The following is a 26901-nucleotide window of genomic DNA, read 5'->3' as shown; positions in this document are numbered from 1 at the left end:
TCTGGGGGTGATTCAGCCTCCCCAGAATTTGCCCCCTTGGTTTCTTATAAGCAAGTTCCCAGCCTAGCTTTAGAAACCTACTGTGGTGTCCTGAGTGATCGTCCTTCATTGCACAGGGTGCAGGGTGGGAGGAGGCAGACCAGCCTCACCAAACAGCTGCTGGTGAGCCAGCGTGGGGCCCAGGGCAGGAGCAGCCCTGCCCTGGAGCATTATTCACAGACTCCGCCTCCATCTCACCCAACCCAGTGTGCAGAGCTTCCCCTCCCCCAGGCTCTGAGTGGCCATCCCCCGCGCCTGGTGCCTGGTACCCTCCACAGGGTGCACACTCGCACGCTCGTACACCCAGGCTCATCTGCCACGTGGGCCTTCCCTTCCACCAGTCTCCGAGCCCATGCTGTGGCTCAAAGGCAAGAGGGCTGTGACTGGGGTAGGAGGGCAGTCTATGCCTGTAGGACCAGGGGATGCACAAGTGCATGTGAGCACCTGAGGGGTTCTCAGGTCCCCTGGAGGCACATGGACCTTCCAGCTCCCCCTCAGTGCCCTCCCCTCAGCACATTCTTCCTTCCTCTGCCTTGCTTCTGCAGACACATACTTCTAGTTTGTTCTTGCTGCTGGGCGAGGCAGAGCCTGACTCCCGTAGCTAGGACAGTCCCAGCCTGCAGCTTCACCATGGTGCTGGGAGTTATTATTTTCATTGAGGGGGGCCTGGCTTTTGGGTCTTTGCTCTGAATTGGGTTGGCCGTCAGGGAATGAGAGTTTAAAGGCAAAAAAAAAAAAAGGAGTTTGTTCTAAAGCTGGTCCTCTGAGCTCCCACTGCTCCAAATTGTACCCCTGCTACCAGGGCCAGGACCTCTTAGATGCCCACCTAGTCTCTCTCCCTCCCCAGGCTTGCATAAGTGAAGACAAAGGGGGTGCCAGAGGGAAGAGTCTCTCTCTCTCTCTCTCTGTCTCTCTCTCTCTCTCTCTCTCTCTCACTCTCTCTCACTTACTTCAGGGCCCAGAGCTGAGAAAGGAAATGGAGGAGGAAGTTCCTCCCCTTCTGGGTGCTGGTGAAAGTGAAAGGCAGGTGGTGGGGGGGCTGGAGTGAGTCACAGCCGCTCAGGAGGGGAAGGGCTGGGGAGCTGGGGAAGCCTGTGAACGGGTGATAGGAGGCCTCACACTGCGAGCCTGCTCTTACTGCCCGGCCCTTCTTGGCCGGGTTGATTTCCTGGGAACCCCTGGGACTGCTAACTAGGACCTGGAGCTTCTAGGGTCTGAGGTCTGAGGTTGGTCCGGACCTGCAGATTTATTCCCCAGGGCTTCCTGAGCTCCCCTCCCTTCCCTTCCTGGCCTGACTGGCTCGGGACCAGAATCTCGTGGGGAAGAAGTAGGCCATGTAGCTCCCACCCTCACCAACTTCCCAGGGAGGGGGAAAAAAAACCCTCTCTGAAGAAAGACAAAGTCTTTGAAAATACATGTAAGTTATAAAATACTGGTCTTCATTTTGACTGTCCTGTAGCAGGATAAATAGAGCAATGTGTTTTGTTTTGTTTTTTAAATCAAGTTAGAAAATAACCACAGACACTCTGAGCACTCTAACTCACACTATGTCATAGGAAAATCCCTCCAGATCTAAATTCTAGCAATCTGCATCCCCTCAGTATCATAGTTACTCTAGTCCTTTGATCGGGAGCTCTTTGGCAGTGGAGGAGGAGGGTAGGTGGGGATTGCTGACTGGCTACCGGGCTGGATCCCGCCTCCAGCCAGCCAGGGCTGCAAAACAGGTTCTGTGCTGGTTTAGGGAAGGCTCTGGCAGCCACGGTCCCACCCTGCAGCTCCTCCCAGGGGTGGGGCTAGAACTGCACATACCCTTCTAGGGCCTCACCTACATGCCTCAGTGCAAAGGACGTGAGCCTAGCCCTGGGCCTTGGACTCTGCAAGGACTTGGTGGGCTCCCACCCTGGAGCCACATGGTTAGTTAGGAATGACCCCTGTTGTCTCTACTTCCTGTGCTTGAGATAAGCTCAGAGCATCAGAGGAGGCATTGGCTGCATAAAGCTCCTTCTGGGTCTGGTGGGGAGGCTACTGCATGGACAGATGTGCTCCACCAACTGGGCAAGGGGAGTCAACTGAGATGGGAGCTCAACATGGCCTTTGTCACTCCTTTTCCCATCTTGGCTACAGGGGCTCTGACTGGATCTCAGCCCCCCTTGTTCCCAGGGTGGTGCCTTTGTGCCGGGTACAGATTACACAACCAAATGCTGCAGGGTGAGGTGGTGGGACACAGAGTCACAAAGCGCTGCCTTCTGGTAGTTCCCCCAAGGTTCTGGCTCCTGCCTCACCTGTGCTGCTCTGTGAACTTGGGTCCATCTCTCATACCTGTGCTAACATCCGGGGCATCCTGGGAGGCTATGGCTGACACTGTCACTATTCTTCTGTCTGCAGGCTCCAGGGTCCTGTGGAACATCATGAACTGGGAAGAGTAGATGAGCCCAAGAGCCATCCTACAAAGAGCAAGGAAGAGCCAACAGTTCTTTCGCCCTGTGCCTGACCTCACCCCCCAGCACTTTCCCCTCCCCCTGTTCTGCCCCCACTGGCTCCTGGACTAGAGCTGGGCTTCCAGCAGAACATCCCCACGGGGGATGGGCAGCTGGTGAAATAGGGCTCACTGCCGGGGCCCAGTTGGCCACACCATGAACCTCCAGGCCCAGCCCAAGGCTCAGAACAAACGGAAGCGTTGCCTCTTTGGGGACCAGGAGCCAGCTCCCAAGGAGCAGCCCCCACCCCTGCAGGCCCCACAGCAGCCCCCAGCCCCTCCACAGTCCACCAGAGTGAAGGAGGAGCCTTACTTTGGGCACGAGGGTCCGGCAGGGGCCGCCCCTGTCTCCCAGCCTGTGGAGCTACCCCCTCCGAACAGCCTGGCCCTGCTGAACTCTGTGGTGTATGGTTCCGAGCGGACCACGGCGGCCATGTTGTCCCAGCAGGTGGGCTCGGTCAAGTGGCCCAACTCTGTGATGGCTCCAGGGCGGGGCCCTGAGCGTGGAGGCGGTGGGGGTGTCAGTGACAGTGGCTGGCAGCAGCAGCCAGGCCAGCCTCCACCCCACTCGACATGGAACCGCCACAGCCTGCCCCTCTACAGTGGACCCAAGGGGAGCCCTCATCCTGGCATGGGGGTCTCTACCTACTACAACCACCCCGAGGCACTGAAGCGGGAGAAAGGAGGCGGACCGCAGCTGGACCGCTACGGAAATGCCGTGCGGCCGATGATGCCACAGAAGGTGCAGCTGGAGGTAGGGCGGCCCCAGACGCCCCTGAACTCTTTCCATGTGGCCAAGAAGCCCCCAAACCAGACACTGCCCCTGCAACCTTTCCAGCTGGCGTTCGGCCACCAGGTGAACCGGCAGGTCTTCCGGCAGGGCCCACCGCCCCCCAACCCCGTTGCGGCTTTCCCACCGCAGAAGCAGCCGCAGCAGCAGCAGCCGCAACAGCAGCAGCAGCAACAGGCCGCCCTTCCCCAGATGCAGCTCTTTGAGAACTTCTATCCCATGCAGCAGCCACCCTCTCAGCAGCCCCAGGACTTTGGCCTGCAGCCGGCCGGACCCCTGGGGCAATCCCACCTGGCTCACCACAGCATGGCGCCCTACCCCTTCCCCCCCAACCCTGATATGAACCCAGAACTGCGCAAGGCCCTCCTGCAGGAGTCAGCCCCACAGCCTGTGCTACCTCAGTCCCAGATCGCCTTCCCCCGCCGCTCCCGCCGCCTCTCGAAGGAGGGTGTCCTGCCTTCTGCCCCTCTGGATGTGGCTGGCACCCAGCCTGGACAGGAGCCCACCAGCAACCTATTCCTACATCACTGGCCCCCACAGCAGCCACCACCCGGGCCCTTGGGGCACCCCCATTCTGAAGCTCTGGGATTCCCGCTGGAGCTGAGGGAGTCGCAGTTGCTGTCTGATGGGGAGAGACTGGCACCCAACGGTCGGGAGCGGGAGGCTCCCACGATGGGCAACGAGGAGGGCATGCGGGCAGTGGGCACAGGGGACTGTGGGCAGGTGCTACGGGGTGGGGTGATCCAGAGCACTCGACGGAGGCGCCGGGCATCCCAGGAGGCCAATTTGCTGACCCTGGCCCAGAAGGCAGTGGAGCTGGCCTCACTGCAGAACGCAAAGGTGAGAGTGGCATGGGATGGAGGCCTGGCCTGGCAGAGGGCAGGGTGAGCTGTGTCTGCGGCCAGGGGCGAGCAAGTGACTCCAGGTCTACGGGGTGGTTTTCTTCTTCACTGAAGGAAATGAAAGAACCCATATGCTTCAGGAAGTTCTAAACTCCCTCCATGCAAAGAATCTCTACGTAGGTGCATTCATACCTGAAGGAAAGATGAAAGGTTTGCAGGCAGGAAGGTGCAAAACACTGTCATGGGTTGGCTTCTTCATTTGGCACATGAAGGATTGGGAGTTGAGGAAGGTGAAACCATTGCCAGATCCAGTATCCTAAAATGAGACCGTGGCAGTGGTTTCCACGGGTGATGATACTTGTCAAAATGCATCGAACTGATGACAAATAGGTGCATTTTGTTGTATGTGAATTTTACTGGCAATAAAGTTGATTTAAAAGAAAGGACAGTAACAACAGGGAAGAAGAATGAATAGAATTTGAGCACCTCTCTTGTACGTGGAGTTTCTTACACTTGATCAGAGAAGTAATTTATCATCAAACCCTACGACAGGGTTGCTGAGGCCCATGGAGGATTTCCAAGGTTATAAAGCTAAGATAAAGGCCTGGCATCTGACTCCAAAGCCAGTGTTTTCCCCTCCTTCACTGGAGGTTTCAAACCGCCCCCCCCCCCCCACCCCCAATGCCTACAGCAAGGCTGGATTGTCAGAAGCTACAGAACTTGACTTCAGGCAGTTTCCAATGGGGAAAAGATACAAAGACCATCATTACCTTGTAAAAAGTTGCTTGTTTACTTCTTTTGCAGAAATAAGTTTTTTTTGTTTTTTTTATTTAAGTTTTTAAAATTTATTTTAGAGAATGAGTGGGGTAGGGGCAGAGAGAGAGGGAGAGAGAATTCCAAGAAGGCACCACACTGACACAGCACAGAGGCCGACATAAGGCTCGAACTCTTGAACTGTGAGACCATGACCTGAGCCGAAATCAAGAGTCAGATGCTTAACTGACTGAGCCACCCAGGCGCCCCTGCAGAAATAGGTTTTGAATTTAGATACTATTGCATGTGCCACACACTGTGCAGGTCAAACGAAACACATGTGTAAGCCACTTGTGGCCCAAGATGGTCATCTGAGGACCGCTGCACCAGGCCAGGATTGGAGGACCTGGCAGAGGGAGGTTATGGAGAGTATTTGGGAGTGTGATGAGAGAAAAGGTATTTAGGGAAAGACCATTGGGAACCATTATGGGTTCCTGAATCAAATGCGACTAGGGGTCCTGGACTTATTAGGACTTATCTTCTAAATCTTACCTTCGTTCCCCCTCCCTCTCCTTCTCCAGGATGCCAGTGGCTCTGAGGAGAAGCGGAAAAGTGTGCTGGCTTCAACCACCAAGTGTGGGGTGGAGTTTTCTGAGCCTTCCTTAGCTGCCAAGCGAGCACGAGAGGACAGCGGGATGGTACCCCTCATCATCCCAGTGTCTGTGCCTGTGCGGACTGTGGACCCAACTGAGGCAGCCCAAGCTGGAGGTGTTGATGAGGATGGAAAGGGTCCCGAACAGAACCCCGCTGAACACAAGCCGTCAGTCATTGTCACCCGCAGGCGGTCCACCCGTATTCCTGGGGCTGATGCTCCAGCTCAGGTATGAGGGGGCTCCCCATGCAAACACCTATAGTACCTGTGTGCTCCTGGGGGCCTAGTACCCTATGGGAAAAAAGAGGTCATGGTAGTATAGGAGGGATTCAAGCAACCTGCGAGATACTGTTTATATTTTCCAAGCCAAACTTATGGATAAATGCACTTAGGGAGACAATGAGACAGTTTTATACTTGAAACTGAGACTGCTTATGAAAATCTAGGATGTGTGAATCTTTCATTTTAGGTCAGCAAATTTTCACCTCTAATATGGGTCAGATTTTGTGCTAGGCGTTGGGATATAGAGATGTTTACTTGTCCTGTCAATACAAACATATATATGTTGAAATCTAAGGTTGGGGTTTTATCTATTTTAGTTTTTTGTCAGTATTTGTTTTACACATTTTGATGCAATGCATACTCATTTAGAAGTGGATTAGACACTTCATCATTGTGAAATGTTTCTTTTTATCTTTACTAATCTTTTTGCATCTTTTTTTTATTAAGAAGAATTTTTTTTTAATGTTTATTCATGTTTTGAGAGACAGAGACAGAGCGTGAGCAGGGGAGGGGCAGAGAGAGAGGGAGACACAGAATCTGAAGCAGGCTCCAGGCTCTGAGCTGTCAGCACAGAGCCCGACACAGGGCTTGAACTCACTAACTGCAAGATCATGACCTGAGCCGAAGTCGGAAGCCTAACTGACTGAGCCACCCAGGCACCCTGTTGCCTCTTTGTTTTTGGTGTTTATTTATTTTGGAGAGAGAGAGAGCACGCACATGTGTGTGAGTGATGGAGGGGCAGAGAGAGAGGGAGACAGAGGATCCATAAGAGGCTCTGTGCTGACAGCAGAGAGCCCAATGTGGGGCTTGAACTCACAAACTGTGAGATCATGACCTGAGCCGAAGTCGGACGCTTAACTGACTGAGCCACCCAGGTGCCCCTCTTCTTGCCTCTTAAAATCTACTTTGTGAAATATTTTATTTTATTTCATTCCATTTCAAGAGAGAAAGAGAGAGCATGAGTGGGGGGAAGGGGTGGGGGGGCAGAGAGAGAGGGACAGAGAATCTCAAGCAGCCTCCGAGTTCAAAACATGGAGCTCGATCCCACCAACCATGAGATCATGACCTGAGCCCAAACCAAGAGCTGGATGCTTAACTGACTGAGCCACCCAGCTGCTCCTACTTTGTGAAATATTTAGATTTCTTTTGGTTAGTGTTGTGGGGAGGAAGATGAGATGTGTATCTTTTCCATCTTTTTACTTTTAGCCCTTAAGGTGTATCTTTCAAGTGGCATATAATTGGTGTTTGTTATTACCTGTTCTAACAACTTTCGTCTTTTAGAGCATTGATACAGTTTACATTTAATGCAATTACTGATATACTTGGGTTTAAATCTGCCCTCTACTTTTTGCTATTTATTCCATATTGCTTCTTCTGTTCTTCGCTACCTCTCCCTTCTCCCACTTTGGATTGATTGGGTTTGTCATTCCATTTCCCCCTTTACTATTATTTATATACTTGTTTATTCCTTATTCTTATTTATTTACTTAATTATTACTCCTTTAGTAATTACCCAAGCAGCCTTTCTTACCTGGATTAATTGGAGGGAACTAAGCCCCACAATAAGGAATTTGAGTGACTAGTTTTGCAATTCACTGGAGCATGGCACATAGCTCGTACCCTTTCCAGATGCACAGGCAAGAAGCTAAGTCATTACATACCATGAAAACTTACATTAGGCCTTAATTCTCTGGTTGAGAAGAGCTACTAGAGAGTAAAATATGCATTCTTGGCTTATTGAAATCTAATGTAAATTCATATTTTACCTCTTCTAGAACAATGCAAAGTTCTTACAACACTTTAACTCTGTTTTCCACTAATCTCTCACTTATAGAATTATTAACATGTATTTTCATTCTCTAAATATTTTAACATCACCAGGATGATATAACATCATTGTTTTTGTTAAGTTTTAAATTTTAATTCCAATATAGTTAACATATAGTGTTATATTAGTTTTAGGTATACAGTCTAGTGATTCAACAATTCTATACATTACTCAGTGATAACATTATTGTTTTGTTCAGTTGTTGTCCATTTTAGCCTGAAAGACTTACTGTATGTATTTGTTGTTTTTCATTTCTTCTCATATCTCCAAGCTTCTATCTCAGATCATTTTTGTGCTGCTTGAAGAATATTCCTTAGTATTTCCTTTAGTGCAGGTCTGTTAATGATGAAATTTATTAGTCTTTGATTGTCTGAACATGTTTTTATTTCTTCAGTTTTGAAGCTGGGTAGAGAATTCTGTTGTTGGTAGTTATTTTTCTCTTAGCACTAAAAGGATATGTCATTCTATAGTCTTCAGACTTCCATTGTAGTTACGGTGTTGGGAAATCACCATTAGCCATATTGTTGCTTCTTTGAATTTAAGCTTTTTTTTTTTTTTAAAGTTTTTAAACGTTTATTTATTTTGGAGAGACAGAGTGCAAGTGGGGGAGGGGCAGAGGCAGAGGGAGACACAGAATCCAAAGCAGGCTCCAGGCTCTGAGCTGTGAGCACAGAGCCTGATGTGGGGCTTGAACTCACCAACCGTGAGATCATGACCTGAGCCAAAGTCGGATGCTTAACGAACTGAGCCACCCAGGTGCTACAAGCTTTTTTTTTTTTTTTTTATCTTGTTGCTTTTAAACTTTTTTTTTTTTGGTCATTGGTTTTCACCAGTTTTTGCTGTTATACCTATTGGTTTTCTTTGTATTTATCCTGTTTAGAATTTGTAGTCTTCCTTAAAGACTATTTCCTCTCTTCTCTCCTTCTGGGACTCTAGTTACACATTTGTAAGAGTTCTTTACCATATCCCCTATTTTGTCTGTTATGCACTTATCTGTGTTTTCCATTTTTCTCTTAGTCTGGACTATCTTTTAGTTTACCTATTCTCTCTTTAGCTGTATCTAATATGTTGTTAAGCCAACTCACTGAGTTCTTATTTCTAGTTTTTTTTTTTTTTTTTCAGTTACTGAATTTCTATTTGGTTCATTTTTAGAGTTTCTAATTCTTTGATGAAGACTTCAACCTTTTATTTTATTGCATAACCTAAGCATAGTTTTCTTAAAGTTTATGTCTGATAACTCCATTAATGGGATCCCATGGGTCTCTTTCTGTTACATTACTTCTTGTTTTTAAATCACATTTTGTTCTGTTGTATATCTGGCTAGTTTTAATTGCATGTCAGACATATATGAAAAATTGTTGAAGTAATTAAAGACTCTGGATGTTTTTCTTGTCTTCCAGAGAGGACTTATCTTTGCATCTGACAGGTAGCAAAGGGCATTAGCAATCCTGAATTATTTTAATTTAATCAGAGATTGAAATGAGATGATTTTAAATTGGGCATTATTCCACATGTGGACTAATCTATTTCTGATTCACCTTTATTCTGAGGATATAGCCCTTTGGAGTCCCAATCCAAAGCCTGGGGGATTATCAGCCTCTCCTTCCCTGGCAAGCCCTAAACTCCATTTAGTTGCTCAGCTTCCCACTTACCTCTTCCAGTAATGCACCCACCTCTAGGGAAAGCACAACTCCAGATGCTGGGCTCACTTTTTCACTTTCTTTCATTTCCTGTATCTTGGCTCTTCAGGTCTTTGACAACTTATTTGCTCTCTGATACCTTCAAAAATGTGGTTTTTATATTGAGCCTGAATTTTCTAGTTATTCTCAGCTGGAGAGCTAGCCTGTGATTCTTTCCTCTGTAACAAAAAGGGGAGCTTTAAGATTGTCATGAGCAGCACAGTCTCTACTCTCCGGGGTCTTATTCTCTGGTTGTGATAGAGGTTGGAGGCTAGAGGCCTCAGTTTATCCTGAGGATGGCAGGAAGGAGCCTGAACAACTACACAGCTCAACATACCCATTTCATAGTTGAGGAAATAGGTCCAGAAAAGGCCAGAGACTTACCTATGTTTATACAGCCAAGTAATGACAGAGGTAGCCCTGGAATTTAGATCTCCTGCAACTCCCGCCCGTGAGCACTTACACTACACCAGGCTTAGGAAGATGTTTATTTTTTTGGTTACTCTTTTTATTTAGTTATTTGTTTTTCCTTGTATTATAGATATTTCAATCTTGCACAAAAGTATAGGGAATGGTAAATTGAACCTAAATATGTAGCCATCACCCAGCTTTCATGGTTTTCAAAATATAGCCAAATCATTTTTTATTTGTATCTCTACTTTTCCTTACCACTGGTTTTTTGTTTTTTTTTTTTTTTTGAAGCAAATCCCAAACATCATATCATTAAGTTCATAAATATTTAGGTTTATATCTGAAGTACATTATATATAAGATTCCTTCCTTTTTTCCTTCCTTCCTTTAACATAGCCTCAATATTATCACACCTAAAAAAAATGAATACAAAAAATATTGTCAAATATTCAAAATAGTTTAATTCCATTGCCCTTATTACAAAATTACAAATCATTACGGCTAACTGAGTTCATATTGGATTTCTTGTCTAACAAGTTTGGGGCCTTTGGTTCCACTGCATTTTTTTCTGTGCAATCATCTTATTCCCCTAAGGGAGAAAGAACGAAAAATTTCATTTCTTCCTAGTCTATAGAAAAGGAAAGAGGGCACAAATGGGTAAAGGACATGGCCAAGACCTCACGGACAGTCAGTGCCCTCTGCTGAAAGGTGTTGTGGGAGCTGGACACGGGGAGAGGGGGAAAGCCTACTCTTCCCAGGTCTACTTAGTCAATGTGGCCAACCTCACCTATGGGCCAGCTCTGTACTCAGGGAGATGATCTGGATATTGCTCACCCTCATAGGGTTCCATTCTCTTTTGAGAGGATAGGGATGGAGCAGAGAAAGGCTTCTCTTCCCTTACAGCTCTACCCTCTATTCTACATGGAGACCCATGAGGCATATCGAGCAGGGAGAAGTGTAAGCTAGGAGGGCTAACCTTTGACAGCATAAGTAGGCTGGTCTGTTATCGTAGGACTAATTTTATGAGAAAAAGTGCTGCAAGGACAGGACTGTCTTCTTCCTTTTGTGGTCCCATGCCCAGCTCAGGTCTTGACACATAGTAGGGACCTCCATCTAATATACAGCTTGATAGCAGCCAGTATTTATTGAGTAATTACTACATGTCAGTTACTGTTCTCAGTGATTTCCACATATTAATTAATTTAGTCCTCATAGCTAATCCATTTGGTAGGTACTTACTATTCCCATGTTAAAAATGATGATGCACAGAGAAGTTAAGACATTTTAAGTGATAAGTAAAGGGGGTAGAGCCCATTCTAAGCAATCTAGCTGCAGAGCCTGGGCCCTTAACTACTACAGTTCTCTGTCCAATAGCATACTTCACATTAGGTATTGGGAACTATGGCCTGTGGGCCATATCCAGATGTAAGAATAGATTTTACCTTGTATCTTTTTTTTTTTTTAAACATTTTAAAAGGATTATTTAAAAAGAGTGGGGAAGAGGAGAAGAAGAATATGTAACAGAGACTGGGTGCAGTCCACAAAGCCTACATTTATTATCTGTCCCTTTACAGAAACAGTTTGCTGACCCCTGCCCTAGTGGAGACAGTAAGAAGGGTTTTTGGACCTGTTCCCTGTCTCAGGCTTGCGTTGGTGGGTGTGGTGGGCAGGCTAAGTTCGAAAGGTGAGACTGACCAGCAATGGTCAAGACTTCAGTTTTCCCAGCACATAAGAGTCTGAGCTATCTTGGTTCTGTTTCCTTCTCCAGGCTGATGACATGAATGTCAAGTTGGAAGGGGAACCTTCAGTGCGGAAACCAAAGCAGCGGCCACGGCCTGAGCCCCTGATCATCCCTACCAAGGCGGGCACTTTCATTGCCCCTCCCGTCTACTCCAACATCACCCCATACCAGAGCCACCTGCGCTCTCCTGTCCGCCTAGCTGACCACCCCTCTGAGCGGAGTTTTGAGCTACCCCCCTACACCCCTCCCCCAATCCTCAGTCCTGTGCGGGAAGGCTCTGGCCTCTATTTCAATGCCATCATGTCAACCAGCAGCATCCCAGCCCCTCCTCCCATCACGCCAAAGAGTGCCCATCGCACCCTGCTCCGGTCTAGTGAGTGACCCACCCTCAGGGGCCATGGGGGCAGGGAATGTGGGGAGGGAAGGCAATGGGCAGGAATGAGACTCTGCCCATAAGGCTGCTGGGGATTGGGCTGGAACACTGGGAAAAGGGGCTCCACTCTCTCTTCTCTGAGAGAGAAAAGGTGGTTGTCCTGGTTCAAGAACAGGCAGGGATGGGGTAGGGGATATCAGCCCAATTGCTTGGGTTCAAATCCCAATTCTACAATTTACTGTTATGTTCCCTGTGCAAGTCATTGAAACTCTCTGGGCTTCAGTTTCTTTAGTATTTAATTGAGGATATTAGTAGTACTTGGTTGTTGGTGAAATTGCCAATTTAATCTATTTCTGGATCCACAAATAGCAGTTTCCTATGTTCAACCTGATAGCCAATTCACGGGGTTGTGGTGAGGTTCAGAGGCAGTAACAAACGTAAAGCACTTAAAACACCGTGCCTGGAGCAGCATCGTGCTTGCTCTTAATATTATGTGGTAGATCCTGCCTCCTGGGGCTCTTAAATAGTTGTTTTGGCCAAGAGCAGACATGTTGGCTGGCCCGGGTGGTGAACTGTTGAAAAATGTGGGCCACTCCACAAAAAAATCCATTTCCTTTGAAAAATGGGATAATCTTATCTCGTAGTGTGGTGGAGGATTAAGTGGGAGTAAACACCTCCAGAGGTAGAACAAGGGTGAAGCCTCCCATCACTAGATTACCCTTTGACCCTGACCTCCCATGCCCTAGCTCTCTGGTGCCCCCTGGTGTCTGTGGGTGAGAAATGGCTCACCCTGGGCTGGCTGGCTGGCCTTCCATTCCACCCTCCCACCTACCTTCCAAGCTTCTCTCCGAGCCTGGGTTGTGCAGGAAGAAATCACCGTAGAGACCAGACCGGCAACAAAGAGAGGCCTGTCCATCCATGAGCATTTATCGAGTACCTGGGCGTAAAGCATTGAACTGGGTCCTGTGAAGGCTCCAGTAGTGTATGGGACAGCACGGGTCTGTCAGTTCTAAAGAGAGTACAGGGTCATTAGGGAGTTGACATGGAAACCTGGGAGACAGAAAAGCAGAGGTTCTGGGCACAGTGGGATCAACAGCAAGTGAGTGAGGGAGACCCTAACCTCCAAAGCCTGCAGAGCCTACTAGCCTGGGGTGGTGAGAAAGCCTCCAGGAGAGGGTGGGGCTAGAGCTAAGAGCTTGAACTAGGAAGGAGGTGGGGAGGGCACACTCAGCACCGGAATGAGTGGTGGAAAGGCCTGGAGGTAGGACCGTGCAGGAAGAGCGAGGAGCCATGAGTAAGCAGTCAGCTAGGTTCCAGGGTCCGGGCAAGGGGGTGGTGGGAGGCATAGATGAAAGGGGAGCTGCATGAGTGAGCCAAGCTGAGGAGTTGCAAGTTGCAAAGGTGGGGGGAGGTCAGCAAAGATTTTTGGAGCAAGGGAGTGCCTCCATGTGGGGCACTAAGATTAGTTCAGGAGAAACTGAGGCAGAGAATCCAGCATGGAAGCGAGGAGATATGAACAGGGTTCTCCTTCACTGCCTTGCTAGTGTGCCAAACGTTTCAGCTTCTTTACTAGAGCAAGCATAGTTTAATGTTGGAGCTAATTCTGTAGTATGGGAGCTCCTGGGGCAGGGACCCAGCTTTGGGTGGTGGTGGTAGTGGTAGTGGTAATGGTAGTAGCTAATATTTATTGAGGGCGAGGCTTTGTGCATGATTTCATTCAGTCCTCGCATTAACCCTAGGAGGTAGGTAGTAATAGCCCCTTGCAGCAGGTGTGAAAACAGAAGCACCCACGTGCTTGGCAAAGTCACAGTTAGTCGTCACAGTTGCAGGCTGAGGAGCCAGGATTCACCGTGCCTGATTTCCAAGTACGAGTCTCTGTGAGTCACTGCCATGGCTCTTGTGCAAACGGAGCAGCCATGTAGGGTGGGGTGGGGGAGGGGCGGCTTGCTGAAGGCAGGAGGGTGCCGTTCACCGATGTGCCTTTTGTCCCATAGATAGCGCTGAAGTCACCCCACCTGTCCTCTCTGTGATGGGGGAGGCCACCCCAGTGAGCATCGAGCCGTAAGTGCAGCCCTTCCTCTGGCCTATGGTACGAGGGTGGCCGATGGGGTCCAGTGCACGCAGGCCCTGTGAGGAAGAGGAGGGTTGTGTGGGGCCCACAGAGGGCTGAACAGCCTCTGAGATTCTGCAACTGGCTCTGGGCTTTACTGTCCCCACCCTAAAGGAAAGGACCAGCTCGGTTTGAATTTGCCTCTGAGTATCGGCAGGGCAGTCCAAGAGACTCTTTCCCTATCTGTAAACTCGAAGCTTCTCCCCTTTCCAACCTCTGGGCACTACCAGGTCCCGTTTGCCAGGCTGTTCTCACGGAAGCCAAATTCCTTACACTCAGCTGAGGTCTTGCTGTGCTCAGCGTCTGCGGACTACCCCCTGCATCTTCTCCCATCCCAGAGAGAAAGATTCCCTGTGCCCGCGAGGTGAGGCCTCACTCCCTGCCCTTTCCACCCCTGCAGACGGATCAACGTGGGCTCCCGGTTCCAAGCGGAAATCCCCTCCATAAGGGATCGTGCTCTGGCAGCTGCAGACCCCCACAAGGCCGACTTGGTGTGGCAGCCGTGGGAGGACCTAGAGAGCAGCCGGGAGAAGCAGAGGCAAGGTGAGAGGGGGCCTGCACCAGCAAGTGAAGGTGGGCTGTTGGACAGGTGGGTGGGTTAGGCCCTGAACGAGATTTCTTCTCCTCCCCTCCCACGCTTGCTCCAGTGGAAGACCTGTTGACAGCCGCCTGCTCCAGTATTTTCCCTGGAGCTGGCACCAACCAGGAGCTGGCCCTGCACTGTCTGCATGAGTCCAGGGGAGACATCCTGGTGAGACGATGGCCCTGGTGGGGGGAGGGACCCTGAGGGAGGCTGGCATGGATCCATGTCTGCTGCCCAGGAGCCAGGGCTGCTGGCCCACTGATTGGAGGCAGGCAGGAGGGTCTGACCAGGATGGGGGTTGTAGGGGCTCCACCGAAGGTAGTCGTAGTTCCAAACTCCAGACTTTGCTGCACAGGGTCCTCTTGTCTACCCTAGTCCCTGATTCTGGGTCAGTGGGTCCCCGCCCTCAGAAAGGCTGTCACTGAGGCCTTTCTCCACCTATGGCTGTCTGTCCTGGGGGCCACACGTTCTCTCTTAAGAGGCCCTTGGCCTGGTTCCTGAGCAGCTCCACCCTCCGTGATCTTGCCATCCTGCCAAACCTCTTGCCCCTCAGCAGTTACACAGGGTAAAAATAAATGCCCACCTTACTACTCAGAGGGTTGAAGAGGCCTTCTGAATTGTGCCTGGCACCTAGGAGGCTCAGCCTACCACTGAGACCCCTGCAGGGCACTGACCTTTTCCTCACTTCCCCTTCAGGAAACGCTGAATAAGCTGCTACTGAAGAAGCCCCTGCGGCCCCATAACCACCCACTGGCAACTTATCACTACACAGGTGAGCCTGGGACCTGGAGCCTCAAGGTCTCCAGCATCAGTGGGGCCCAGCTTGGTGCTGAGTCACAGCCCTGGATGGGGGTGAGGAGGTCGGGGGCAGATAAGCCAAGAGCCGGAGTGAAAGAACTGACACCAAAGATGGGGTAGTTCTCAAGGGGCTTCCTGTGCCCTGAAGGGGCAGAGAGAAAGGCGTGGGCAGGTGGGAGCCCATGCAGGCAAAAAAGCCCATGGCAAGGTGCAAGGGACAGGAATCTAGGGAGTGCCGTCCCAATTGGCATCCGGTGCTTGGAACTTAGACAACCCCTGGAGTGCCATGTCCCATCCTGGGCACTGTGCTTTTAAAGGGACAGTGACCAAATGGCATAATCACAGCAGCCACCGATCCCTGTTGAGTGGTACCTCTTGTGTGTGCCAGGCAGAGCAGCAAGGGTTCCACGTGCATTATCTCCTTGAGTCTGCACCACAACTGGTGAGGTGGCTTGTGTGACCAGGTCCCAGTTCCCAAGCGAGGTGATTGAGGCTCAGAGGCTAGTAAGTGGCGGAAGCAGAAATATGGATCCAGCTCTGAATGGCTGCAGAGACCGTGGACGGATGACTTCACACTTTTCTGCTGGCCACTCACAGTCCCATCCACCTCACTAACCCTGGCTCCCGCTTTGCCTTACAGGTTCTGACCAGTGGAAGATGGCTGAGAGGAAGCTGTTCAACAAGGGCATTGCCATCTATAAGAAGGATTTCTTCCTGGTGCAGCAGCTGGTGAGCTGGGGCTCTGTTTCAGGCGCAAGAGGCAGCCAGGGGCCGGCTGTGTGATTTGGGGCTCCCTCTGCCGGTGGTGGCCCTGCAGTCTCTCTGAAAAAGCAGGTTAATGCCACTAAGTATTGTCGGAGAGAATTTTCTAAACAAAACAAGGGGAGAAGATTGGGCCTTTCCTCCCCTTGGTTCCGAGCCTTCTTCCCTCATGTAAAGGTAGTATGGCCATGCTGGGGGTGGGGGTGGGGAGTGGGGGGGGTGGTCTCAGAAGGAGGCCTGAGTGGGCAGACCCAGTGGTGTCAGACTTCAGAGAGTGACTTGCCTGAGGCAGAACAGGAAGAGAAGGAAGGCTGCAGACTGAGGTGAGCCATTTCCCAGGGGGCTGGAGTACTTCAAAAGCCACAATCAGTAGGTAGAGGAGAGGTCACCCTAAGATGAGGGGAACTGAGAGCCAACAAGTGACTGTATAACAGACCGGGCTGAGGGGGGCCCCCCACTGCCTTCTTCCTGTCAGACCCAGGGCTTCCTTCCAGTAACTCAGCTGACCGAGCAGAGGAGGCCAAGTTGACTTTTCCTAGATTGAATTTATCTTGCCTCTCCCCATGTTCTTCTGGGAGAAGATTGTTTTGCTGATCCAAGGACCTACATCTTTCCAGCAGCCCTGTCTCATAAAATCTCAGCTGTACAGACCACCGAGGGAATGGGGTTTCCAAGAATGTGCCCTTTCCTCCTGGAATTGTAGATTGTGTCAGGACAGCTCTGGGGACTGGGCAAAGTGCGGATGAATTCTTCTACAAGGGCCCTGTTGTGAGGACAGTCATTTGCTGGGTTTCAGTAACATTCCATTCCCCGATTGGGCAATATTTCTGCGAAGTACACGCCTGTGAAATTCACTGTGGTGCCCCTAACGCCTTAATGAAAAGAGCAGACTGTTAGTCACACAGATGATCAGAGAGAATTGACAACAAAAGTGTAAACAGGATCTAATTAGTAAATCTGTGACTTGGCCATTCCTGTGAGATACAGCATATCTGTTTTCTCCTCAGGCGCAGAGAACTCACTGACCCCCTGGGCTCTGTAGACAGACTTCCCAGCTCCCACTGCAGCCCAGCAGTTGGCAGAGCAGTCTGGGAGCCTGGGGGAGAAAGGGCAGAGTCAGAGCCTTTAAAGAGCCTCTGTGTGTGGGAAATCTGTCTGGAAACTAAACCCAGTAGCCAGATGGATTTGTGAAACGGGAGCGCGCTAGGATTTCAGATCTTGGGAGGCCCTTGGAAGTCATCTTACTCGTGAAGAGACTTGCCTGAGGTCACACAGTCATTTAGTGGCAGAGTTAGGAGTGAGACTTAGGCCTTCTGCTTCCTTTTCAGGTTTTTCCAGAGCTTTCTTGTTAGTCTCCCTTGAATCCCTCTCTGATATAGGACAGTTTAACATTCTTCTATCCTCACTTGTCAGTTGCTGTTCCCTGGGAGGAATGACAGTGTTGCCCAGATTGATGAAGGGAGTCTGTGTTGCCGGGTCTGGGCTGGCTCTGAATGGGGATGGTGTCCAGACTTTTTCACCCTTAACTGTTTACTTTGAAAAATTTGAAACTTACAGAAAAATTGAAAGCATAGTACAGTAAACACCCACGCATTCCTCATTTAGATTTACCAATTGTTAACACTGGTCACACTTGCTTTCCCTCTTTCTCGGTCTATACTTAAATTTATATACACGCTTATTTCATTTCTCTGTGTTTTAACTAGTCATTAAAAGTAAGTTACAAGCGGTCCCTACGTGGCTCAGTCGGTTGAGCATCCAACTTTTTTTTTTTTAATGTTTATTTATTTATTTTGAGAGAGCGAGAGCAGGGAAGGGGCAGAGAGAGAGAGACAGAATCCCAAGCAGGTTCTGCATTGCCAGTGCAGAACCTGATGGGAGGCTCGAATCCATGAACTGTGAGATCATGACCTGAGCCAAAACCACGAGTCAAATGCTTAATCCATTGAGCCACCAGGGTGCCCCAAGTGACAAACTCTTGATTTCGGCTCAGGTCATGATCCCAGAATATTGGATTGAGACCCATGTTGGGCTCTGTGCTCAGCATGACACCTGCTTGAGATTCTCTCTCACTGCCCCCCCCTTCCCTATACCCCTCTCCCCTGCTCATGCTCTCTTAAAAATTTTTTTAAAGGTATGTTACAGACTTGATCCAAATATCTCTTAAAAACAAGGTTATATATTCTTGCAAAACCATAATACTATTATCATACCCAAGAAATTTAAACTAATAATATTCTCTAATATGCAATCCCTATTCAAATCTTCCCAATGGCTCCATGTGGTCCTTTTTGGCTTTTTTTTTCCCCTTCCTAATAGTGCTGAAGTGTTGTTTAATTGAATTAGTCAGTGGTTTGTTCAGAGAAGGCATTGGAGAAATGCTTGTATTTCTTGGGTTTCTTGGGTTTAGCATTTGGGGAGGAGGGGACATGCATGGATGGGAAAGGCTGGAGAATCTCCAGGCAGATGAGCTGAGCCAGGAACTCTGACCTCAGTTTTGGCTTCAAATCAGATCCAGACCAAGACCGTGGCCCAATGCGTGGAATTCTACTACACCTACAAGAAGCAGGTGAAAATTGGTCGCAACGGGACGCTAACCTTCGGGGATGTGGATACAAGTGACGAGAAGTCGGCCCAGGAAGAGGTTGAAGTGGATATTAAGGTGACTCCCTTCCCAGCCTCAGCTGCTTAGAGTCCTGACTGTGTCTGGGGCCGAGGGCTGAGTTGAGAGCCTGGGGCCAAGCTCTCTGGAAGCCCCTGGAGGGTAAAGAGAGCAAGGCAGTGTCCCTGACAGCCCCAAGGAGCTGATGTCCTGGGCACTGGACCTAGCCCTTTAGGTCCCCCTCTCTGTCTGTCAGCGGCAAGGTAATAATACATTGTGTTGATGCAGAACATTGGGGAATTTTCCCACAATATCTGCATCAGCACTGACCTCCTGTCTCCTCACAGCGCACCTCTAATACTATTGCCCAAACTTGAGGCATTCTTGTACAACCATCATGAATGTGTCATCTCTGCATCCTACCACATGTCAACGTTACTGTTTCTGCAACATCCACATACCACCTGGGCTACTACTTCATATTTTTCTTTAAGTCAACTCAGTTTTTACTCAGAAGGGAAATGTTATGTCCCAATCATAAGCAGAAAACCAGTACTGTTTGCCGTAGAAGGCACTAGCAAAAGTAAATATATATGAGAGCCCAGTGTTGTTAAATTCCAGGTAGATACTGTTACCTGCCAGGGCTCTGAGTCTCAGACCTGACCTTTGGTTAATTAAGTCTGGGGGCTTATTCTAGGGAGTGTGCGACTCTTGATCTTGAGCTCGTGAGTCCGAGCCCCACGTTCAGTGTAGATTACTTAAAAATAAAATCTTTAAGGGGCACCTGGATGGCTCAGTTGGTGAAGCGTCCAGTTTAAGCTCAGGTTGTGATCTCGTGGTTTGTGAGTTCAAACCCCACGTCGGGCTCTGTGCTGACAGCTCGGAGCCTGGAACCTGCTTTGGATTCTGTGTCTCCCTCTCTCTCTGCCCCTCTCCTGCTTGCGCTCTGTGTCTCTCTCGCCCTCAAAAATAAATATTAAAAAAAATCTGAATCACAGGAAAAATTATTAGGGAAGCATTAAATAGAGACAAGCAGAAGTTTCAAAAAAATCTCTAAAAAATAATAATAAAGTCTGGAGAAGTATAAAAGACACATTTAGACCTAACTCAAAACTTTATGTTTGACGTAATCAGGATCGAAAAGAGAATGCTATTTAATTCTGTGTCCACATATCCATCTAACATCATGTTGGGGTTATAACTCCATACTTGCTGACATGCTGCATGAAGACAGGGAGTGGTTTGGTCCCTCTTTTACAGACGGGGAAGTGGGTGGAGTTCCCAGAAGCATTACAAAGACAGTTTAGAACTGGAGCTAAGGCTGCTGTCTGCTCCTCCGGACCACCTTGCCAAAGGATGTGTCTGTCTCTTGGACTGGCATGCTCCCTTCCTGCCCCGAGCTCAATCTCAAGTGCTCAGTCTCTTCCTGAGGGCTTTCAGGGCTCAAGACTCCCTCTTCTTTCCCAGGCCGACTATCTGGGGGAGGATATAGAATTATGTAGTGCAGGAGGCTGGCTGGGCCAGGCCAGGCAAGCAGGATGAGCAGGGACTAGTCGTCCCCGGCTGGGTCAGAATCGGAGCAGTATGGCTGTGTAACTAGAGCTCCAGGCTCACTGCCCTCATTCTTATCCCCCATAGACTTCCCAGAAGTTCCCAAGGATGCCTCTTCCCAGAAGAGAGTCTCCAAGTGAAGAGAGGCTGGAGCCCAAGAGAGAAGTAAAGGAGCCCAGGAAGGAGGGGGAGGAGGAAGTGCCAGAGATCCAGGAGAAGGGAGAGCAGGAAGAGGGGCGAGAGCGAAGCCGGAGGGCAGCGGCTGTCAAAGCCACACAGACACTACAGGCCAATGAGTCGGTAAGTGTGACCTCCACTAGGGGAGCCCAGGGCCAGGAGGAGGGCTGGAGCTGGGCCTGGGGGTGAGGGAGGGAGGGCAGAACAGGAACATGGTGATGATGATCATCGCCATGATGGCAGGAAATGTACTAAGTACCTTACGTTTTTAACTTATTTAATCCTCATAACCCTATGTGGTAGGTACTGTCATCATTCCCATTTTACAGATGAGGAGATGGAGGCCCCTAGATAAGACAGCTGGTAGGCAGCCTGACTCCAAAATTGTGCTATTAAGTTTTTATACTATACTGCTTCTGTACCTGAGACTGAAGAAGAAGGCCTTGTGAAAACCCAAAAGGTGTGTGGGACGTGGCAGAAGCATCTATGAGTTGTACCTGTGGCAGGCTCTCCATAAGAGAGCTGTGTCCCTGACAAGAATATCTGACAAGAATGAGCTGAAACATTGGGGTGCCTGGGTGGCTCAGTTGGTTAAGCTTTGGCTCAGGTCATGATCTAGTGGTTCGTGAGTTCCAGCCCCTTATTGGGCTCTGTGCTGTTGGTGTGGAGACTGCTTGGGATTCTCTTTCTTTCCCTTTCCCCCACTTGCATTCTCTCTCTCTCTCTCTCTCTCTCTCTCTCTCTCTCAAAATAAACTTAAAAAAAAAAAAGGGCTGAAACAATGAGAATAATAACAATGGCCCCTCTCATAGGTTCTCTGCAAAGTGCCTTCCTTTCCAGGATCTCATTAATTCCTCACAATAACCCCATAAAGTGTTAACCCCTACCTCAAAGATAGACGGAACTGAGTTCAGAGATGATATGTGACTTGCCTGAGTTCCTGCCTGCAGTCCTCGTAGTGAAGTCCTCTGTCCACCATATCATAGACCAAGAAACAACACATACCACCAGAGGTGTTCCTTGTCGGGGAGATGTCCCCACAAAGAGAGTAGGGATTACTATGAGAGCCTTACAGATTTTTTTTGTGTTGTACACTCAGGCTTGCAGGAAGACTCCAGACTGTTTGCTCCCTTCTGAGCCTGGGCTGTGCTTTTCCTCCCAGAGCTGTGCTCTATGCGCAAGCTTCATCAAGTCCTGCTGACTTTTGGGAATACTTCCCTAGGAGGGTCAACCCCATGCACGTACTTATGACTCCTAGCGGCCATCTGAGGCTCCCCTAACCCAAGGCCTGTGATTCCCCCCAAGCACCTCTCCAGGTCTGTTCCAGGTGTCCTCCACTCTCCATCATCTGCTTGGCATTTCTCGTGGTGACTCATGCTGTCTGTCCCTTTCACTAGATTTCAAGCTCCCTGAGAGCAGGGGCTCCTGTCTGTCCCCTCTGTATCCCCAGCATATGGCACCGTCACATGGATTTGAATCTGATTTATGGAGTTAAGGCATGAATGGATGGACTAAATGACTGAAGACATGAAAACATTAATTGAGACACCAAGACCCCCTTCAGATAGATGCAGGGAGACGTCTTCTGGCAGCTTGGGCTGTCCCACAGGATTACTGTACCAACAGCTTTGTAAAGATACAGTTGGCCAGGGGCGCGTGGGTGGCTCAGTTGGCTCAGCGTCTGACTTTGGGTCCGGTTATGATCTCGTGGCTCTTGAGTCTGAGCTGTGCATCCGGCTCTGTGCTGACAGCTCAGAGCCTGGAGCCTGCTTCAGGTTCCATGTCTCCCTCTCTCTTTGCCCCTCCCCAGCTTGTGCTGTCTCTCTCTCTCTCTCTCTCTCAAAAATAAACATTAAAAAAAAAAAAAAAAGTTGGCTAAAGACCCAAATGGGCTGGCAAAAAGCAGTGAGTACCTTGTCACTGAAAGGATTCCAGTGGATTCTAGAGGACCGTTTGGCAGGAGCATCTGACCTTTAAGAGCCCTGTGTTCCTGAGATGCCAGAATTCAGGAACCTCTCTTCCCCAGATCTCTCACCTCTCCTTGTTTGATCCTCTCCAGGCCAATGACATCCTCATCCTCCGAAGCCATGAGTCTAACGCCCCTGGCTCTGCTGGTGGCCAAGCCTCAGAGAAGCCAAGAGAGGGGGCAGGGAAGTCACGGAGGGCACTACCTTTCTCGGAGAAGAAGAAAAAACCGGAGACATTTAACAAGACCCAGAATCAAGAGAACACTTTCCCTTGTAAAAAGTGTGGCAGGTAAGATGCTAGGCCCTGCCTCCCCTGGGACCCAGCAGGGTGGCCACGGCTGGGGGCCAGGAAGTGTGCTTTCCAGGGGAGCTTTCGCCTTGTCATCTGATTGGCTCCGAGGGTTTCTAGGGCAGTGACGTCACTTGGCAGCTCTTAGAGGAGGGGGTGACAGCACTGGATCCGGAACCCTTCAGTTCCCTAGGTGGAAGGTGGTGCGGGCCGTGTGGCCCAAGCCAGTCAGACTGGGCCGGGGACCCGCCCGCCACACAGACGCACCCATGCACGGGAGCGCACACGCACACTGCCCAGACACACGCGCACCCGCACGCACGCTCTCTAGTCTGGTGGTCAGGGGGTGGGGGGTGGGGACGGCCCTCTTACTGGAGCCCCTCCTGCCCGGCCGCAGGGTGTTTTACAAGGTGAAGAGCCGCAGCGCCCACATGAAGAGCCACGCAGAACAGGAGAAGAAGGCTGCCGCCCTGAGGCAGAAGGAGAAGGAGGCCGCTGCCGCCGCGGCAACCGCAGCCGCCGCCTCTCCGCACCAGCCCGCGCTGCGCGAGGAGAGCGGCGCGGGTGAGAGGGGCTGACGCCGCGGGGGCTCAGGGGCCCGCCCCTCGCCCTGGACCCCCGGCCCTCCCTGCACCAGCCTGCCCGAGCTCCTGCGAGCACCCTGGAACCTCCAGAGGGAGAGAGGAGAGATCACGTGGACTTTTCTCGGAAGAACAAGACAATAAAATAAACGGCTCTTTTATTTATAAAGGCCCCAGGAGCAGTCGTCTAGGCTGCAGGATCCAGTTCTCTTTGCATTCTGTCTGTCGGAAGTAGTCCTTGCGCGTTCCTCCAACTGCACTGCGAAGGCCCCTGCTGGCTGGGGCTGCCCCTCCGGACGGGCTCCAGCGCCGCCACTGCTGCCTCCCACGCTGGGACCGCTGCTGCCGCGCAGCCTCTTCCGGTCCTCCTGGTTCCCCCTGCTCCCCCTCGGTCACCATGGAGAGCCAAGCAAGCACAAGCTCACCCTCCTTGCAGCATTATTCCCCGCCCCCCCAGAGGACCTGAAAGGCTGCACAGGCCCTGCCCCAAGCCCCGAAAAGAGGAACTCCCCTGGAGGGATTGTGGTGGCCGTCTCCGAGAAGGAGCTCAGCCTGGTACCTGTGCTGTCCCCTACACGACAATGTCCAGGCCTAAGCTGCTCCGGTGACCCTGTCCTCAGGCCACCACCTATGGGAGGAAAGCTACCAGAATGCCTATAGGGCAGAGGACAGGTACCTGTCCCTTTGCTGCTTGCTACCGGCCTGCTAGGGCTGTGAAGTTTTCTCAGATATTTGGGGAAGGGGCCAGTGTCGGGTCTCAAGCTCTCAGTCTGCTGGAAGGAAGGGAACTGTGCAGAGGGTGGAAGTTGTAGGGTTGGGCTGGAGAGAACTTTTGATAAGCCCTGGCTCTTCTTGCTTCCCACCTTTTTGCCAAACACTTTTGGTCCCCGAAGGCTGCTAAGGGGGTTTATCCTGGGCCCAGCCTGTTCCCTCTTGCCGCAGGTTCCTTGCCTGCGTATGTCCTGCCCTTGGCAGCTGCTTCCTCACCCCATCCCACCTGGTCTAGTGTGGATATCCACCGCCCAGCCCCCGGTCCTACATGCTGGAGATTTCTGGATCCTTCCCTGGGAGGGGGAGGTCTCCTAACCAGATTGGACAGGAGCCTTCATTCCTCGACTTGTGTCATTTGGGAGCTATTTATTTATTCTTAATATTTAATTTTTAACATCCTCTCAGGGACCAGGGGCCTCTTGCTTTCCAGAGGCCCAAGTGCATTTATCCCAAAATAAGGCACCTTCTTGGCATCCGCGCCCCGCCCCCCCCCCCCCCCCCCCCCATTCCTAAGACCCTAAGGTCCCTCACCTCATTGCTCTGGAAGCTGTTGCCAGTAGGGGTGATTAGTAGCACTGAAAGAGGGTGGAAAGGTGGAAGGTGTCACCAAAGCCACACAAAGACCAGCAGGAGCAAGGGAGATCAAAGGCAGTTCTTATTGCTACCTCTTCTCTGGCTGTATTTTCAGATTGCCTGAGGGGATTGACTGGAAGCCAGAATTCTAGTTTTGTTTCTAGTTTGAAGAAGCCATATTTGGCATGGAGTCACTGAAGTGAAGTGCTAGAAGGTTCCAGAGGCCTCCCTTGCCAGTCCCATAGAGGGCTGAGTTATTTTTCTGATCTTGCTACTCAAGTTTAGTTGTGTTAGAAGTTCTAAGTGAATGCAAGTATGTTGCAAGAATGCAGGTCAGCATGTTAGGAAGGAGCCAAAAATTCTACTACTCTCCTTACAAGATAGCCTAAAGGCGCCATGTTGGTAGCTAAGAGTGGGGAGGGAGTTTTGTTTCTAAACTATGCACTAACTGGTGTTTTTCAGCATTGATTTATGCATTAATATGGTTCTTCAGGACCCCAGATATGGGAGCAACATAGTCTCCCCGCCAGACTCCAGGACCGCTACATAGATCTTCAACTTCCCAGTTAGTTTCCTCCAAAGGCTTCTACAGACTCAATGTCCCAAGATCGCAGAAATCTGGTACACCCTCCAGAAATAGAAGGGTAGCAAATTTAGGCTGTCTGCTAAATCACTTATGTAATAAGAGTGCCTTCGCAGCTTTGCCCCAAAGTGCTACTTATGTTTCCCAAGGTTTTTTCTATTTAAATATAATTTAGTTTCAGGCCCCTCTGTGGACACATGGTAACAGGAACCTCCTTCGTTTAGAGTGATTCTCCTCTTCTAAGCTCATAGAAATCAGACTAGGTGAAATGTTGGTGGAGAAAATCAAGGTGGTACCTCTGTATTAATTCCACCAGACCCTGTATTTTAGAAGCGTTCATGCTCCAGGATGGATTTACATCTAGAATATAAGGTGAAAGTTAAAACGTTTAGAGGGCAGATGCAATTGTTCCAAGTGACCTGCCAATAAAGTAGGTGCAGCCATAGGAGCTGGGATAGGTATATCCTTTATGGTGCTTTCTCCCTGTGAACACATTAGGCTCATCTTGTTTGTGTTTCTTCCTTTTTTCTTCTGTTCAGAGCTGTTTAAGAAGTTAAATGACAAACACCTCCAGCTTTATTATGCCCTCCCCACACCATTTCACATATCCATCTTCCAGTCTCCATCTACACTTCGCTAAGGGCATGAAATTAACCTAGTGCCTGTGTTCCAGACCGTTTCTGAGGTCTCTTACCCACCCACGGAGTCTGTGCTTCAGTGCACTGGCCTCCATGCCTTCAGCAGCCCCCCTCACAGCTAAGGTACACCCTCATCCCTTCTGCCTCCCCACCTCCACCCCTGGCACAGAGGTCGTGTGCTGCTTATGTCTAAAAGAAATCCCCTATATTTAACTGCCTCAGTGACCTAACCTCTTTCTTCTCATGTGCCAGATGTTAAGATGAAGGAGGAATACAACACATACTCAAGCCTCAGCTGTTTAAATATATTTTCTCTGGGGCTCTCTTTTTTCGAACGGTATTTATTACCAGACTAGCAAGCCTAACTCCTTAGGTTTACAGGAAGTATGCATATTTTTATAAAACAATTGTATGTCCTCCCCATATTTTGCTGTGTTAATATTTGCCTCTAACAGTTTGCAGCTGTTTCACCTTTTCCTTGTTTGTCTCTAAGTTGAAGGCCTTGTTTGGAGGGGACAGCACAGGAACAGCCTTGACAGTCTGTAATTATTGTACAGATATTTTAATAGCATATAAATAAGTATATTCCTTTTATTTTGGGGAAAAAAACATCAGACACTGCCTTTTGTGTGTTTGCTGCCTGTGGCACCCTTTTTTAAAGACTGTTACATATTAAAATAGTGTGTATATATATATATATATTACCTCTTTTGCTGTACAGTTGTGATAGACCAGACTGAAGATTTTATTTTTTGTGTGCTTTTTATAAAAAAAAAAAAATAACACACTAAAGTAAATCTTGCGGATGTGATTGTAATGTACCTATGTAACTTATTTACTTTTGAATGTTCTTCTGTATCTTTAAACCTTTTATTAAATAAGGTTTTAAAAATTCAGAGTTGAAGGCTGTGTTCTTTTGGGGAGATTTTCACCATCTGGGATCGACTAAGTAGGCCTTGTTTTGCTTGCAATGTATTACTTGACATTTGGAACCACAAGGATTCTCTTTTCATCAGGTCTTTGTCAGTGATGCCGGGAGAGGAAAAATAA

At 49.5% G+C, this 26901-nt stretch overlaps 1 protein-coding gene across 7 annotated transcripts in view; it reads left to right on the top strand.

Moving 5' to 3' along the window:
* Positions 1-26747, top strand: part of MIDEAS (mitotic deacetylase associated SANT domain protein) — a 68604-nt gene extending 41857 nt beyond the window's left edge. For 5 of the 7 annotated variants that reach the window (XM_060620216.3, XM_060620217.3, XM_060620220.3 and 2 more), the window contains 12 exons: positions 2425-4145; positions 5482-5781; positions 11521-11866; positions 13861-13927; positions 14377-14519; positions 14624-14727; positions 15256-15331; positions 15998-16086; positions 18632-18781; positions 20360-20572; positions 22509-22705; positions 23103-26747. In XM_060620216.3, the coding sequence (XP_060476199.2) occupies positions 2673-4145; positions 5482-5781; positions 11521-11866; positions 13861-13927; positions 14377-14519; positions 14624-14727; positions 15256-15331; positions 15998-16086; positions 18632-18781; positions 20360-20572; positions 22509-22705; positions 23103-23283 (3339 nt within the window). In that variant the 5' untranslated portion in view covers positions 2425-2672 and the 3' untranslated portion in view covers positions 23284-26747. Of the gene's footprint in view, positions 1-2424; positions 4146-5481; positions 5782-11520; positions 11867-13860; positions 13928-14376; positions 14520-14623; positions 14728-15255; positions 15332-15997; positions 16087-18631; positions 18782-20359; positions 20573-22508; positions 22710-23102 lie in introns of those variants that run through there. The other 2 variants (XM_060620222.3, XM_060620221.3) reach the window with 2 other exon arrangements.
* The last annotated feature ends 154 nt before the right edge of the window (positions 26748-26901 follow it).

Source organism: Panthera onca, chromosome B3 (genome assembly GCF_046562875.1).
Source record: "Panthera onca isolate mPanOnc1 chromosome B3, mPanOnc1 haplotype 2, whole genome shotgun sequence".
Lineage (NCBI taxonomy): Eukaryota > Metazoa > Chordata > Mammalia > Carnivora > Felidae > Panthera > Panthera onca.
Note: the sequence above shows the minus strand (reverse complement) of the source record. Positions and strands in the feature narration are given on the sequence as shown.